Source organism: Perna viridis, chromosome 3, assembly GCF_037379345.1.
Source record: "Perna viridis isolate PV_CMFRI_1.1 ecotype Kerala chromosome 3, ASM3737934v1, whole genome shotgun sequence".
Classification (NCBI taxonomy): domain Eukaryota; kingdom Metazoa; phylum Mollusca; class Bivalvia; order Mytilida; family Mytilidae; genus Perna; species Perna viridis.
Window position 1 is genome coordinate 3472841 of NC_142447.1, and position 15956 is coordinate 3488796.

The window sequence follows — 15956 nt, forward strand, 5'->3', positions numbered from 1 at the left end:
TCAGTTAATATGTCATGAAGATATTGAAGATGAATTTCATTTTATAATGAAATGTGTTAAATTAATAAAGGAACGGGATGAACTCTTTGAAAATATTTTAGATATAGTTCCCTCATTTTTTTCAATGTCTGAAGAAGATCAATTTATTTTTTTTATTGACTAGTCAGGATTTAGATGTTTCTAAAGTTATAATCTCTGGTATAAACAGAATGTATACTGTCAATCAAGAATATAAACAAAACATTTAATCATTGTATTTATATTGCATGATTTTGTGTTTAGAGTTTATTATAATAGTGCTAAAAATGGTCCATGATAGATAACTCAATTCCTCAGCTGGGATATTACAACACATATTTTATATCACATTGATATTACAACATATATTTATATTTGCATTGATACTGAATGTACTTGTACTTGTTTATGTATGTATATGTTTCTTTGTTAATTGATGATAGATCAATGTTTGGTCTTTATTTCAATAAAACTTACTTACTTACTTGGTGGCGCAAGATACAAAATCTTGGCCTTTCTAAGGAGTACAAGAATTACGGTGGTGACTTTAATAAATGGCTGATTATTTCTTATATTTTTATAATTATACTTACCAAAGAGATGAACAACCACTTATAAAGAGTTTTTTAATGGTGAATAGCATACAATAACCACACCACACATCTAATGTAACACACAAATATATATAATATATATATATATATCTAGAAAGGTCTGAAAAATTCCCAACGATGTTAGAACTGTCAAATTTGCGATGCAAATTTTTGATCGTTTCCTCCGCGGGACTCGAACTCGTACCGCTGTGACATCTATGGCAACACCACCTGTACAAAGTCCAGCGCCCTAGACCACTCGGCCAGCTAGGCTATATTAAAATATAGCTTTCGCTGGCCGGGTCATTCCTCCTCGCAGGATTAATCTAGGGCTGTAACTTAGTACACGATGTATGGTAGTACGGGACAGTTCATTTAGATGTTATTATGTATTATGTATTATATTATATATATATAATATAAATTTACCTGTATTCTGGAGCAAAAGGATCGTTAATTTATTGGCAAAATTTAACTACGAAAATCGAAAAGTAAACTGCGCAAAAGAGTTGTGGCGCAAAAAGGCCTCCTTTTTGGGGCAAAAGGAAAATGCCCCACGAGACATGCGTCATTATCGGTAATATCCTTTTGCTTTTGTTATTTTTTCCCAATATTAATATACATAAACATACATAAAATAAGACTTCGAGTTTTCCTTGAATCAAAACAGGGACTTTATATTACATAGTCCCTGATCAAAGCAATATGTATATCAATATTAATGCTCTTTTTGTAAAAATCGGGGAGTTTAATATTATACATGTATTTCAATAGACCGTCCTAGATTTAGATGTAAAATACTTCTAACTATTGCTACAAATAAAAATACACGACTTTTGAAGTCTAGCTCGGAGTTACAAGTTACCCTTTATACCTTCTAAACTGAACTTTTCACAAGGGACATAACTCTATTTGACACACACTGTCAAATTTTATTTATTGTCAAATGTCTTTTTATAGACATTTCATGAATGAAAGTGACATTTTAATATATCAGCTCTGAAACTTTCTGAGTAATTATGGAAGACACAGATTTACCAGTCACTGTTCACGTAAGATTTTTAATCGAAACTAAATTAGATTGTAGTTGTAAATCACGTTAATACACCTGTCAGGGGTAACACGAATCACCGGAATGCCCCGTAATCACCGAAATGCCCCTACAAATCACCGGAATGCCCATTGAAATCACCGAAATGCCCCTTCAAATGACTTTACATGATGAATTTCATAAAGATTAATGCTTAAAATTTTCATAAATGCATAATTCCTACCATAATTAAATATTTTAAAGTGTTGTTTCTCGAAGCGTCAATTAGTTCAAAGAGCGATAACTCGCATTGGAGATAAAGACTATGTTGCGCAATCTCTAGTAATTACCAGTAATCAGGTGGAAACTCAATATGATTTATACTTCATAGACTTTAATTGATAACTAAATGCTGAAATTAGTTCATAATATTTTTTTATTGGTACACAGTCAATAATATGTCAGCAAAGCAGATAGCAAATTCTTACAAAACACAGAATATATGAAGCTACTATTAAAAAAATGTAAGGATTAACACATCATAAAAATATAAATGATAATAAGCATGTAAAATCATTCAGCAACTATTTAAGAAGCGTCTCAGGCATATGACATATAGCTACTATTTTAAATCACATAACATGATTAAAATTCATCTGATTGATAATAAAGACGATAATATAATATATAATATAATACAAACAAACAAAAAGAAAAAACAATCACGATGACAAGATGTGTAGCAGAAAAAAACCTATTCCCAATAAACTGAAAAAAATAATTTAGATGTCCATGCGAAGAGGTTTAATAGTAACAGTGGAGTCCTACCCATTTCTGGGCATCTCAACAACAAGATACGGCGTACGCACTGTTAATATCAAACAGCTGAACATTCACTTAGCTGAACATTTACTTTGTTTTCGTTTTTTTGAATGTCTTTGTCCTCTCGTTAATTTTTCGTTTGTGCTGACCAATCTTTTTGCCTAGTGACCTGGGCTGAACTACAGTCATTTTACCGTCCGTAGAAGTAACAGTCATTTTGTCTTTGGGAATAAATTGTCTTAAACGCTTGTAGTGTCTGTCACGCTCCTCTGTCGTTTTTGATACCCAAACAGTCCTTGTCACCCCAAAGTGTTCGTAGGTCTTTGCAAGCCTAAACTGTCCTGTGCCAACGATTGCCTTCCTAATGTCTTTAAATTGGGCCTCTATGAGAGTTGTCAGGATGTTGACAAGGTCTAAGAGGGGTTTCGATTTCCAATTTATAGCTTGCTTTAAGATGTGATTGAGAGATTCTGAATTATTGTTAGTCCATGCGTTTTCTACTAACCCGGTACATAATGGTTTGTTGACTTTTTCTTTCAAATTTGATTTCAATTTGTTTTGAAAGTACCTGTGAAATTTGCCTGACAACTCTCTAGATGCGTCTTCTATGTCATCAGATTTTGTGTCGAAGCAGATACTATCGTCAGCATTAATTAGTCCGTCATTTCCAAAAATCATGTCTAAGATCCTTTGCCTATCGGCCTTGTCAACGCAGTCATCAATCAGCTTCTGCTTTGTATTTTGATATAGATGACGTTTGCAGAGCAGATGTGTAGATTCGGGAAATGCTGTGATAACTGCGTTCACAAGGGCTTGTTCTTCGTCTGACCCAAAAACAAGATTTGATTTGTCTGTCCCTGCTAGTTTTGTACGAAGATGATTGAAGAAATTGCTATATGATTCAAAGTCGCTATTGTCATGTATAAATAATGGGCCTAGAAAAATTGGTGCATCCCCCGTATTGTCAGAAACTACGCTAACTTGCTTGTAGCATGTGGCTGTTACATGCATATCACACAGATTGAAGGTCTTTGTGCATCACCTATCAACGACCCGTATTTTATGCACATGTTCATATGTAATATTATTGGTGTGCTTTCTCATTTATGTGGCACTCCGGCTTAGAATCATGCATGGTTGGAAAACATATATATTATTATTGTTCATGTTTTGGCACAAATGTTAAACAGTTAAAGTAAACAAAAATTAACATCGTGGGAATTTCCATATAATCCTGGTTCTTATTAGAACTAAATTAAATGGAATGTATTAATTGAAGAATTAAAAAATGAAGGGAGACAAATCTGTAAATGAAACTGAAATACTATAGAAGCTATTGAATTTTCAATGTGACCAGACAGATAAGGAATGATTAATTATACATGCCACATGGCTTCATATAGACCCATGAAGGAACTTACATGTAATAAAAAAATATTTATGTGTAGCATTTTTCGGGGTGTATCACATATTACAGAAATTGCATGATTCTCACATTTACTGCTTATTAAATACTTTGATTCAATCTTTATTTTGTTCGATCTTGACCATTTAATTTTTTTCTCTCATCTATTCCATCTTAACAGATTAAGTAAAAAATTCCAGATTCTGTTTTTCTTTTAGATTCATGCTATATCAGACTACTTCAGTTGTTCAATTTGTATGTGTCCTATGAAAGAAACTCACATGACAAAATGTGGTCACAGATATTGTGGGAAGTGTATACAAGAGTGGGTGGATAGAAAACACAAGTGTCCCTGTTGTAACACACATCTAGAGAAGGATCATCTTATCAAAGACCACCAATTTGATAGCCTTTTAGGTACAAAAAATGTAGCCTAGGTGTCCTATTTAAAATGTGTGAAACTAACTTTTGAATTAACTGGTCATAAGCATGTATTTTTTATTTTGAATTCTTTGTAAAAAAAAATTATACAGTACTTGTCCAAGATGTACATGTATCATATTCACAAATTTGTTATACCATCCATATGGAAACACCAAATTCTCTTAAATAACTGTTGATAAAACATAGACTGAATGAGGCATGATGAATGAGAAAAGAATACTTAAGGGTGCTAACTTTAAGGGTGCTAACTTGAATATCATATAAGCTTGGTGTTGGCTATAATTACCATGTAGACATGGCACCTTACCTATTCTTGCAGTCTACTGCGTACATTTGAAACCACTGCAGGTATGGTACTGCAAAAGTTCCCACCAAATTTCTCAAGAAAGTGCTATATAACCATTTTTGCCGTAGTCAAAAGACTTTTTGTTGGGCATCCATTAATAAGACATCCCACAAAAATATGTAAAAGTCGTGTTAGAATAGAGAAGTACATGTCCAAATGCACATATACACCTTATGTGCAACAAAATGAGTGATTAAAGACAATTGGTATTTTTATAATGGTATCAACCTGGAGTCGTAGGGTCTGTTAACTTCTGTCTATTTACAATAACTTGAGTAAGAATTACCAGAATAAAATTTTAGAAATTTTATCACATTGTTCCTTGGGGTATGGTGAAGGGTCATTTTTTAAGCCTTTGCCCCAAACCCTTTAAAAAATAAGGGCTAAAAAGTAGGAAAATATGTGTTGTCATTAGAAATGATAGAAACAGTTGATCTGAATTTGATGATATCATTTTAAAAGGTTTTTCTTTACAGAACAGACTTATCTTTACCTGTTTGGAATTCTAGTGGTACAAAATTTTACCATGCCCAAAAAATCAACTTTTAATCTTTGTTCTGAATTATTTTAGGAGCAATATTACAGGAGAAAGAGAAATCAGAAGAAACTTACTTTGAATCTCTTATTCACTCATCAAGCTCAGGTATGTATAGAATTGTAGTTTTACTTACTTTTTTATGAACTACACTAAAATTGGACTTGGCATATCCAACCATGATACCTCAAAGCAATTGAATACAGTAACTTATGAATTATCTTAAGTGTACTGTTTCAGAAAGTACTGCATTGATTTCTTAGATTTATAATTTTAATTTTGTCAAGAATGAAATGTTTAGTTATTTTTTTACTACTGGTACATCAAACCAAATGCTGCTACATTCATAAAAAGAATTTCAAAATGTGAATTTTAATTGGGGTGGTTTCAGCCTTGTCTAGTTTTTGCATTAATTAAATATATGGATTATGAAGTTGATAATGAATAATAAATAAATGATAAATAATTTTTGATCAATATATTTTACTTTTTTTACTCACTTTTTTTTTCGCTTTTAGGCGCAAATAATATTGATATGGATGACCACAAATTGTCACCAATAGAATCAGTATTTAAAAGTAAGTATAATACACACTATATATTGTAAATAATCAATTTTTCAGTATATACAATGTATTTGCATGTTCCTAATTTTCAGCATATTTGCAATTTGCATTACACCATAAAAAACACCTTACACATAGATTATATTGCTATATAAATACCAGTCCACATACTTTAGACATTGCAAATTCTTAAGTGATTCATGGTGCCAGTTTCATACACAATCTATAATTTCTATCACAAATGTGCAAGAACTAAATGACAAACTAAGACCAGTTATATGGTCTGTAACCATTACTGAATTAGAAGTGAAAGTGAATATGGTGGGTTTTTGACATACATGAATCACCTTCTGTCTGATTTTTATGAAGACTGGTACTTATATATCTAACCATACTTAGATTAAGACATAAGAAATAAACCCTGCAAAAATATTATTACATGTTTCAAGGCCAAAACTGTGAACAAAAGCTTACACACTCTCTTAACCCCCCCCCCACCAAAAAAAGCAAAAAAAAAAAAAAAAAGAAGGCAAATTCTGATATACCGATATGTTGGTATTTTGCATAATTTATTTTGCAGATCATTTGAAGGACAGTTTAGCAGCCCATGGGAAATGTCTACAAGTAGGTTATACTCCTTTCTTCTATTTAATCTAGAAAGGAAATATACATATAAAACACAATCATATAATGAGAATTGATATGGAGAATAAGTCAAAGATGGATCAACCATACCAGAATAAAAATGTCAGCTCAAGGTCACCCATGGGTCTTAGATGAATGATAAGGAAACCCTTACACCACAGGACAGGCTGCAACTGGCCCCAGAACAATATTATACACAGGTCTTTAGTATGCAAAAACTACTCTACAAATACACATAATGTACATAATAGGTACACATTAAGTATGCAAAAATACACTTAAAGTACACTTCAAGTACACCAACAGTACACAACTAGTACATGTATTTGAATAGACTTTTTTTTAAGCACACTATAAGTACACAAATCAAAAATGCAAATTTGACTGTGAGGCTATAAATTAAAAAAAAAATTTATTTTATATGTATTAACTTTTTGAAGGTCCCAAGTGAGAGTTTTCACTTTTTTCACCTTTTTTAAGAGGGAGATAAAGATTGATCAAAATTTTGAGACAATGATTTACAGATACACATAATACACAGTTTGATAAAAAATGAAGCTGAAGCACCATAAATGTTCTATTTTTGATATGTAGCGTATTTTTTAAACAGTACTCATGATTGTTGATAAATTGAAGTTGCATCCAGTTTCATCCAATTACTAGTGTATGCAAAAATATCATCATTGTGAAAATAAAGATGAAATACTTTTTGTCATAAACACACATTTGGTTGCTTTTTCATGATAGATAAGTAAGTCAACATGATCTTCAAGATTTACCTAGAAAACTACTTAAATAACTGACTGAGAGGTTTTTTAATATTCTTGACTACATTTCTTGGTCTCATCCGGAGGGTACTTAAATTATTCCTGCATGTTTATTTTAAAAGACTCTAAAGACACAGTTACATGTTCGTTTAAAGAAACTGGAGCAAGAAATGGAGATAGCCAAAGATGAACTGAAGACTCAAAGTTTATTTCAAACAGGTAATAATTATTTACACTGATTGTTCCATTTATAAATTTTAAACAACTTGAATGAAAGTCTTTGTAAGAATCGGGCAATAGGTGAAACATTGTATGAAAAGACCTTAATAATCATTTAAATAAAGAAAAAAAAACCATGATTTTCTATATCACTTTGGTATATTGAGTTATAATTTCATTGAAATGCACTGAAAATGAAAATTTCAAGGACCGACAATTGTCAAAAACTCATTTTTCTAAGATTTTATTGGAAAATTTCTGAGCAAATCCAGTGATATGGAATGATGGTTTTTTTCAAATAGAGAAAGCACATCCTTGACTAAAATTATATTGTCCGATTGGTAGGTTTTTGGAATGAATGTTTCTGATTTTCCCATTTTGCCTGTTTCTAATAAAAACTCAATTATTTAAGTTAGTAAATTCATTAGGCTAATTGTATTGTAAAAGACATATTTGAGTATAATTGAAAAAAAAATTGAATTTGTATTTTACAATTGATATGCATTTTTCTCTCTTTTTTGAGTTATTGACTTTAAGTGATTGCCTAATTTTGGAGTTTCTATGTAGAAGTATCTTACGGGAAATGATTTTAATATTGCATTAATATCATTTTTCTTGTTCTTTGCCTTTGTAAGATCTTGATAATGAAAAAGAGAAGATTGAGATGAACTTTACTGCAAGGAAAGTAGAAATGAACAAAGAGTTTGAACATTGCTCTCAACTTATTGCTCAGGCTTATGATAAGTGAGTAATTTGTTTACTATTAGTAAGCACAATACAAACACTATCTCAATTTACATATACTTAATGGGAAAGTAATTGATTTTTGCTGTTATTTTATTTTCTGCTGTAAGTGTCTCATAAGTCAATGATGGCCGGATACCAATATAACTATTGAATTTATATTGATACATGTGTTTACATATTTTGTATATGAAAACACTTTAACAAATATTCTGGTCTGTCTGTATGTTTGTTAATTGGGAAAATCCTAATTTATTTTTCAAGTTTTCTTACAAATTATTTAGACTACATTATAAATAATTGAGAATTTTGGAAATCCAAATTGCAGTCAAAAAGTTAAATATTTGAAATTTCAAATTCATATAATTGTAGCTAAAATCTGTTCACATTAGTTGCAATAAAAAGCATTACATCAATATCTGAATTTCCAGTGTGTTTATACACCCATCTTTTAACAGTTGCTTTTTAGTATATCCCTGTCTGTCAGTCCATTTTTTCACATGATGTAGGATAACCCAAAAACAATTTGAGGGATCTTAATAATATTTTTGTACAATACAGTTGAACAGTTGGATAATTTATTTTGTTTAGACAGTTTACCAAAATTCAAAATACTTAAGATTGTTGTAAAGGGACTTTAAATAAAAAAAGTATGGTTTTCAGATTATTTAGGATTTGGTAGACACAGGTTTTGCTGTAGTTGGCTTTATGAAAAGAGGATCTTCTCTATTTTGTTTTCATTGGTTTCTGTTGTTATGTTTTTGTTTTAGAGTTACGGAACTTTAACACCTATGAAAGGGGAATAATAGAAAAAGAAACAGATATGGTGAAATGCAAAAAATGTAACATTGTATAACCTTTATAGTAAATACTTACAGAGGTCACCAAAATGTATTCAATAAGTGTAAACACACCTTCAAGTAAGCTGTGAAAGGCCTCAACAACAAAATTAACAAAATCCATGGTAGTAGAACAATGACACTTCTTCAAAATAAACTAAAATATCAAATAATGACACAAAGACACATCATAATGACCAACATTGTCAAAAACTATTGACATTAGGGCGAAATCATTCATTTCTATCGAAGTATCATGCTGCAAGCACAGCAGACAACTTGGAAATAGTGGACAAACATCAGATAGCTCAATTAAGTGCTTTAGCTCAGCACTTTATTTCAATTTTCTATATTTTCAGACATTTGAGTGAACACATTCCTAAGTTGTCTGTTTTACCTGTAAAGATATCAATCAACATATTACCTAAAGATCTGAGGATATCTGATGTGGTCTTCACTCCTACAGACAGGTAAAAATATTATAAAGGTCTTAGGATATCTGATGTGGTCTTCACTCCTACAGACAGGTAAAAATATTATAAAGATCTGAGGATATCTGATGTGGTCTTCACTCCTGCTGACAGGTAGCAATATTGTAAAGATCTGAGGCTATCTAATGTGGTCAATAATCATTATACTTTTACTTGGTATCGGTTATTACCAAGTATTTCACTGTTAACCAATATCACTATTATGAAGGAAAAATATGTATAACAAGCTATTATAAGCCCTCACTAAATAGCTATAACCAGATACCATACTGGACAAAATGACCCAAGTCCAGTCAACAAAATAATTATTTTTAAACACTGGCCCACGAAGTGGTGAGGTATTATGTGATACCCGTCTGTCTGTCTGTCCAGTTTCCAGATGATAATTTGAGAACAGATCAATGAATTATTTTGAAACTTAACATTTGTTAACTACCATACAATACAGGGTAAGTTTAATTTTCAGCAAAGTCCAAAACATAGATTTCAACTTAGGCCATTTTGAACATTTTGCCATCCCCCTTTTTCACCATCACATTTTGAACATGGCAGGTTATCTTTTAATGTTCCATTAATGCCCTATTTTTATAAACTTATAGTATTAACGTAAAAAAGTTTGTCAGGCAAAATCTCCCACATGAAATAATTGTGATGTATCATAGATCTACCACATACTCAGTCTCTGAGGTTAACAGGGATGGTGACTGGCCACAGCAAATCAGGTTGTTATACATATTAAGCTTTATATAATATATATTTACTCATTATTCATGTATTTTAGGACTAGAAGCAGAGTAATAGCTGCTGTTGAAGGGGCAATGGCTGCAGGGAAGGACAAAGTTGTCAAGTGGCCTGATGATGTTCAGTTTATTCTATTTGGGTATGACTATTTTCCTACCAATTTTGACCTTTGTAAGGAAGGTCAGTGATTCTTATTCAATGTTGTGTCATTGTAAAATTGTTATTAGTAGGAGAAGAAGTACTTGTTTTTGGACCAGCACAAAACAGGGTCTGTTTAAATGCTTATTGACCAATTCAGAAACTATTGCATTCTGAGATTGCTTTTGTTAATGGTGTTGCATAATTCGTCTATACACATTGTACAAGTAACCTGCAATGGTGGAATGTTCTTTATGAGTGCGGAAGTTGAATATCTGAAATGGTCAAAATCAATCAGTTTTCTAGTCCTGTAATTAATATTTTTCAGTTTTGATTATTTCTGTGGAAGAAGTATTTTTGTTGGGTACTATTTTATGTGGTTTTCACGATTTGGTCAAACCACGAATTCAAAGTCCCAATCAAAAGTAAAATTTCCTTTGACACCATACATGCTTTAATGAAATCCACAAATTCAAAATTTAACAGGAAAAAAAATTTGCCAAATCACTTAAATTGATACCCATGGCACTGGTACATTGTTGTTTGTAGAATCTCAGTCTATATCAAGAAACCAATACACATGTTGAATTAAGAATCTTTTGTTTGTTTTAGTCCATTTGCTAAAAGTAGTCAGTTTGAAACAGAGAAAACAATAAAAGAAGTGCTGGGGAATGGAACAAGTTTTCCTGATGTCTGTGTACTAGACCCTCAATCAATGCCTGTTTTACATCAAAGTATGGTAAGTAAAATAAAACTTGGGGATGGAACATGTATCCCTGACTTTGTTATTATAGACATCATTGGTTCTCTACTTTCTTTATTAATTGTGTCAGTAGAGAAAGCATTGGTAAAATGATTGATTGGTTGTAGTTTAATGTCCATCAGCAGATAATTCATGCATTCCTTTATGATTGATTAAGTAGACCCTGCTTTATTCTAGATTGGCATGCTGAGCCAGTTTCATAGTAATGTCTCTTAGTGAGGTGATATTCCTACCTGTAGGTTGTAGCTTCTCTGAGTTAGCACAGTAAAATTCTGGTTCTGCATGTCCGACTACCATAATATAAAGCAGGGTCTGTATATTTGGTTAAAGGTTTTCATCCTGAAATGCATGAAATATATGCCATAGAACATTGTACCACAATCAATCAATCAATCTTAGTATGTCCACATTCAAGAGATAGCATAAATCACCAGAAAATAACTTGCTGTGAATCACTCAGGAAACATTTGCATTCTGTTTCTAAAGCTAGAACTTGTAAATTTCATATTTTCAAGTGATGTGCCAGTACATGTATTGTATATGTATCCATGTACCTGTTTTGATATGCAGCTGACAGAAAATATATACATAGGTTTCTTTTCCATATCAGTGACAATGATTCTTAATGATATGGACAAGAGACAAGGTGGACATCTGCTGAACACCGAAATATATATATCTAAGCACACATTTGATTATTAAGAAATTGAGCACTCTGGGGTGGAAAACATATTATCTTGGTTGACATTATATTTTAACTCAATGGTCTGTTTATTGCTTGATTGATTGTCTATCTTAATTGTCTACTATAGTTATATATGTGTTTCTTTGTTCAAATCACTAATACTGTTTATAATGTCATTTTGCCTGAAAGGGCCCATGATTGGTTAATATTCTATTCTATTCTATTCTATACATTGCAAACTCATATACTGATATTTATATTTTATTTGTTTTCGTAATTGAAGAGAACTTGTGTGTCTACATCATTGTTAAAATGAAGTTTTTATAATATATTTCAGGGCCCTGGTAGTGAGATAGTCATATTTGGTGATGTTACTTTTGAAAGTGATCTTCCGAAGAAATGTTTCTCAACTATGTACAAGAAAGATGAGGACCAGGTGGTTGATTACTTTATCTGTCAACATTGTAATTTTAAATGTAAGTAGTTTTGTACTTTTTATGTCATTTTAATATGAAAGTAGCAGTCCATGCAAAATGTGATTCATGGTCGTAAAGCCTACATATTTTTATTTTTGATATTTTGTTTAAAATGTCATAGTAAACAGAAAGTAACACGTGGTTTTCATAGGAGATAAAAATTATATAGAATGCACTGTAGATTTCAAAATTGAGGGAGATAACTCTGTAAATAACTCTCAAATACAATAGAATCTATTGGATTTTCAATGTTGATTATCTCCTAAGAGCAGGCAGATAGGAATGATTTATTACACATTTCACAATACAGACCCATAAAACAACTTAATTGCAAAAATAAAAAATATGTAGCCTTTTTTTTCTGTGGGGGGGGGGTATCACATTTTTCAGATTTTGCATGATTCTTACAAAGACCAAAGACATCTACTTAATTGGAATCAATGAACTAGAATCAGATATGAATCAGATGAATAAAGGAAATGGAAAAAAAACAGGGTAGAAAAATTAAAGTAATACAGTACAATACTGAGTACCGGGATATAATTGTAATGGTCCAATGGTTGATTTGACACAGTCAGAAGTGTGAAATTAGACCAAAACCTGTCCAACTGTTAAGTGTATAAGGTAGAAAAAGCAACTAAAATTTTTGAGGATAAGAAAGTGTCTTAATCCTACCTGCCCATGTGTATAAATTCAATATTTCAACAGAGGTAATAAGAGTTACCTAAGAATTTTCCTCTTAGGATATTGCCCTTATTCTCTCCAAGGTTCAAATTAATGGACTTTTCCTAGTTTCAAACCAGTTGTCCATTTGGGGAAAACCTAAAGATAAAGTGTCAGTTAAAATGGTTGATGGTTAAGTAACTTTATAAATGAAATTGGTCAAAAATTGATGGTTTTGGACATCTGACCACTACCAATTTACACCTTGGTCTATTTATTTGTGAAATCCACCACTGTACCTTAGACAACCAACCACTTTATTGATTTTTTTTATTTTGTTTGGTATATTATTATTTTAGGGATATGCAGGAGTTGTATGGAAGTATGTCATAAAGGTAATTAGATATTTTATTTGTTTATAAATACACATTAAACAAAACAACCAATGTAGTTGAGATGAAAACTAACCCCCGTAGTTTGGTTAATTTAACAAAATTTATTTTTCTTGTATCCTGGAACTTAATTACATATACTTGGACCTGATGTACTTCTTCTGTTGTCTGTTAATTCAACCAATTGTTGTGTTTTTTCAGATTTAATTGATAAAGATAATATCAAAACAAATTGCTTCGTAATTTGTGTAACAAAGATTTTTTTGTTTTTGATATCAAGTGTAATCTGCTTTAATCCAAGCAACCAAAATTTTCATGTGCATTGAAAAGAAACAAAAGACTCATTCCTTGAACATATAAATACTTGATTTGTTATTGTTTCAGGACATGAAACCAAGCCATATATCATGAACTTTCATCCCTCTTGGTAAGAATTTAATAAAATTAACGAAAAAATTTAAGCTTTATACTTAATAGGGATGGAGTAGCAGCGACATCCTATATATGTAAGGACTCTGAAATATAAAATGCTAAAAACCTTATGTGGGAAATTATGTAATTGTTTGAACTTTTGATAAAGGCCTAGAGTTAGTTTTCTGAGAAGTCTTGCAATTCTCTTTCTTCAAGACATCATTTAAAAAAAAAATGGCAATTTATCAACATAGTCATGATTTAAGTAAAAATTGCTCTGTCCCTTAGGCCAAAATAAAAATATCTTAGATTCTCATCCTCTCCTGACCCAATTTTTTCACCATCACTGAAAAAAAATTTTCTAATTTTTTTCCCAATTTAGGTAAATTTCTTTCAAATTGACAGCATTTTTAACTTTTAAAATTTGCCTGTCCACCCCTAATTTTGAAAAATGTTGGATGAGAATCTGGGAATTTTTGTATGATGGCCTTATAGCCAAAGCCTGAAATTATATTCAACTATTATAAGCCCACACTAAGGCTCATATTAACCAACATATATCCACAGTATTTCATGGGAAGGTTTGGAGTATTTATAGATCTAAAAAATGAGACGTATTGAAATGTTAAAACTACTTTGTTTTTAATGCTCTGGCCTGGGCACCACAAATCTTTTAAAAATTCTTCAAGCTGAGAAAATTCTCAACTTTCATGGTAACTCCAATCAAAGTTTTGGAATTATTTGACATCACAAACTTTTATGAATATTTTTAGACTTGAGTAGTTTTTCAAGTTTTCTGGTACTTAGGCCATGAATGTATCACATGAGATTACATTATCTTTCTTCTATTTCCAGGGCATGCTGTTATTGTCCAAAGAATAAGAAGTGTATAATCCGAGAATGAGGATTATACCAGTTGATCAAAGATTCTAGACATAATCAGACCTGGTTTATTAGGGAACAGTTAATACCAGTTAATTAGATGCGATGACTGTGATAAAGTGTTGATCAGTTAAAAATAGTGAAACCTGTCTAATCCAACACCTGAGTATTCCACAATACTGTGTTATCCGATACTGTGGTGATCTCACCATTGATATTTTGATAGACCATTTTGTGCTAATTTCTGAGCAGGCTCAGTCATTTCTTAGATAGGTAAATGCAACACTATCCTGTAAAATTATGCTGTACACTAGGTATTTTTATGAGAAAGTGTTGTATTAAACCTCATTGAAGTTCTGAGTATTAGCACAAAAGGGAGTTTTCTTCAATTTGTATCTTATTTGTCTTTATACAATTATTGTGTCCTCTTAAAGGAGTCAACACAATAGTCTACCAGGGGATGTTATTGTATTGTAAAGGGATTTAATATGTTCTAAAGGTAGACAGTTACAATATCTTCCTGAGAAGAAAATATTTTTGTATATATTATACTGAAGCTTTTTTTATAGATTATTTAATTAAGTAATCCATCTCTACTAGTATAAGTTATATAGTCAACCATTTTTCAGTGAGCCATGACAAGTTACATTTGAAGCCCAGTAGACATCAGACTATCATCTGCCTTAAATTGTTTCATAACTACCAGTAAAGCATAATAAAATTTCATATCTTTAAAGAGCTAATTTGGATTAGACACATTTCACTGTTAGTTTTAGTAGATTTTATAACATTGTTTTGTACATGTTTTTGTATATAAATTGTACTTTTTACTTGGATATTAATATCATTGTTAACTCATGTTGACTTTAATTCTTTCGACATGTCACGCTTTATTTGGGTTTGTGCTATTGTATGATTGGTTGTAGGCCCTTTAAACAAGATATATGAATAGATAGCAATGTTTCTCCCTGTGGCCGATATGAATTTACCTTGTGGCACAAGTCTTAAAAGCTAAATCTGTGTAGACAGCTGGTTTTCATGCCGGAACTTCAGTGTTAGTTGATGGATCTCAGTAGGAGAGTGGAGATTGAATTTCAGGCTTTAGCTCATCTGTTCAGGCATTAGAGGCCAAACAAGTCTTTTATAAACTTATTATTATAACTGAAATTGTAGAACTAAAGTCAGACTGCGGTTGGTGTTGGGGTTGATAACTGACATTAACTTTAGTATGAATGTATGGACCCACTAGTTCCAATAACTAAAAACAAAGGTTGGTACTAATTTGAGGGATTATGGACCTAATCATTTAGATATTATAGGCAAAGAATGGCTACAAACAAA

At 31.5% G+C, this 15956-nt stretch overlaps 1 protein-coding gene across 1 annotated transcript; it reads left to right on the plus strand.

The window, feature by feature from the left end:
- Positions 1 to 1483: 1483 nt before the first annotated feature.
- On the plus strand, positions 1484 to 15473 carry LOC148620687 (uncharacterized). Its single transcript, XM_088574386.1, has 14 exons — positions 1484 to 1663; positions 4087 to 4285; positions 5230 to 5301; positions 5712 to 5771; positions 6340 to 6383; positions 7294 to 7390; positions 8026 to 8134; positions 9333 to 9443; positions 10246 to 10344; positions 10956 to 11082; positions 12129 to 12267; positions 13290 to 13325; positions 13707 to 13749; positions 14589 to 15473. Exons 1-14 carry the CDS (start codon positions 1631 to 1633, stop codon positions 14635 to 14637), a joined length of 1218 nt encoding a protein of 405 aa, XP_088430512.1. The 5' UTR covers positions 1484 to 1630; the 3' UTR covers positions 14638 to 15473.
- The last annotated feature ends 483 nt before the right edge of the window (positions 15474 to 15956 follow it).

Excerpts from the sequence above, each read along its gene's own strand:
- LOC148620687 (XM_088574386.1), top strand. The coding sequence starts at position 1,631 with ATGGAAGACACAGATTTACCAGTCACTGTTCAC. Across the intron at positions 7,391-8,025 it reads TCAAAGTTTATTTCAAACAG|ATCTTGATAATGAAAAAGAG; the intron begins GTAATAATTATT and ends TGCCTTTGTAAG. Across the intron at positions 10,345-10,955 it reads GTTCAGTTTATTCTATTTGG|TCCATTTGCTAAAAGTAGTC; the intron begins GTATGACTATTT and ends TGTTTGTTTTAG.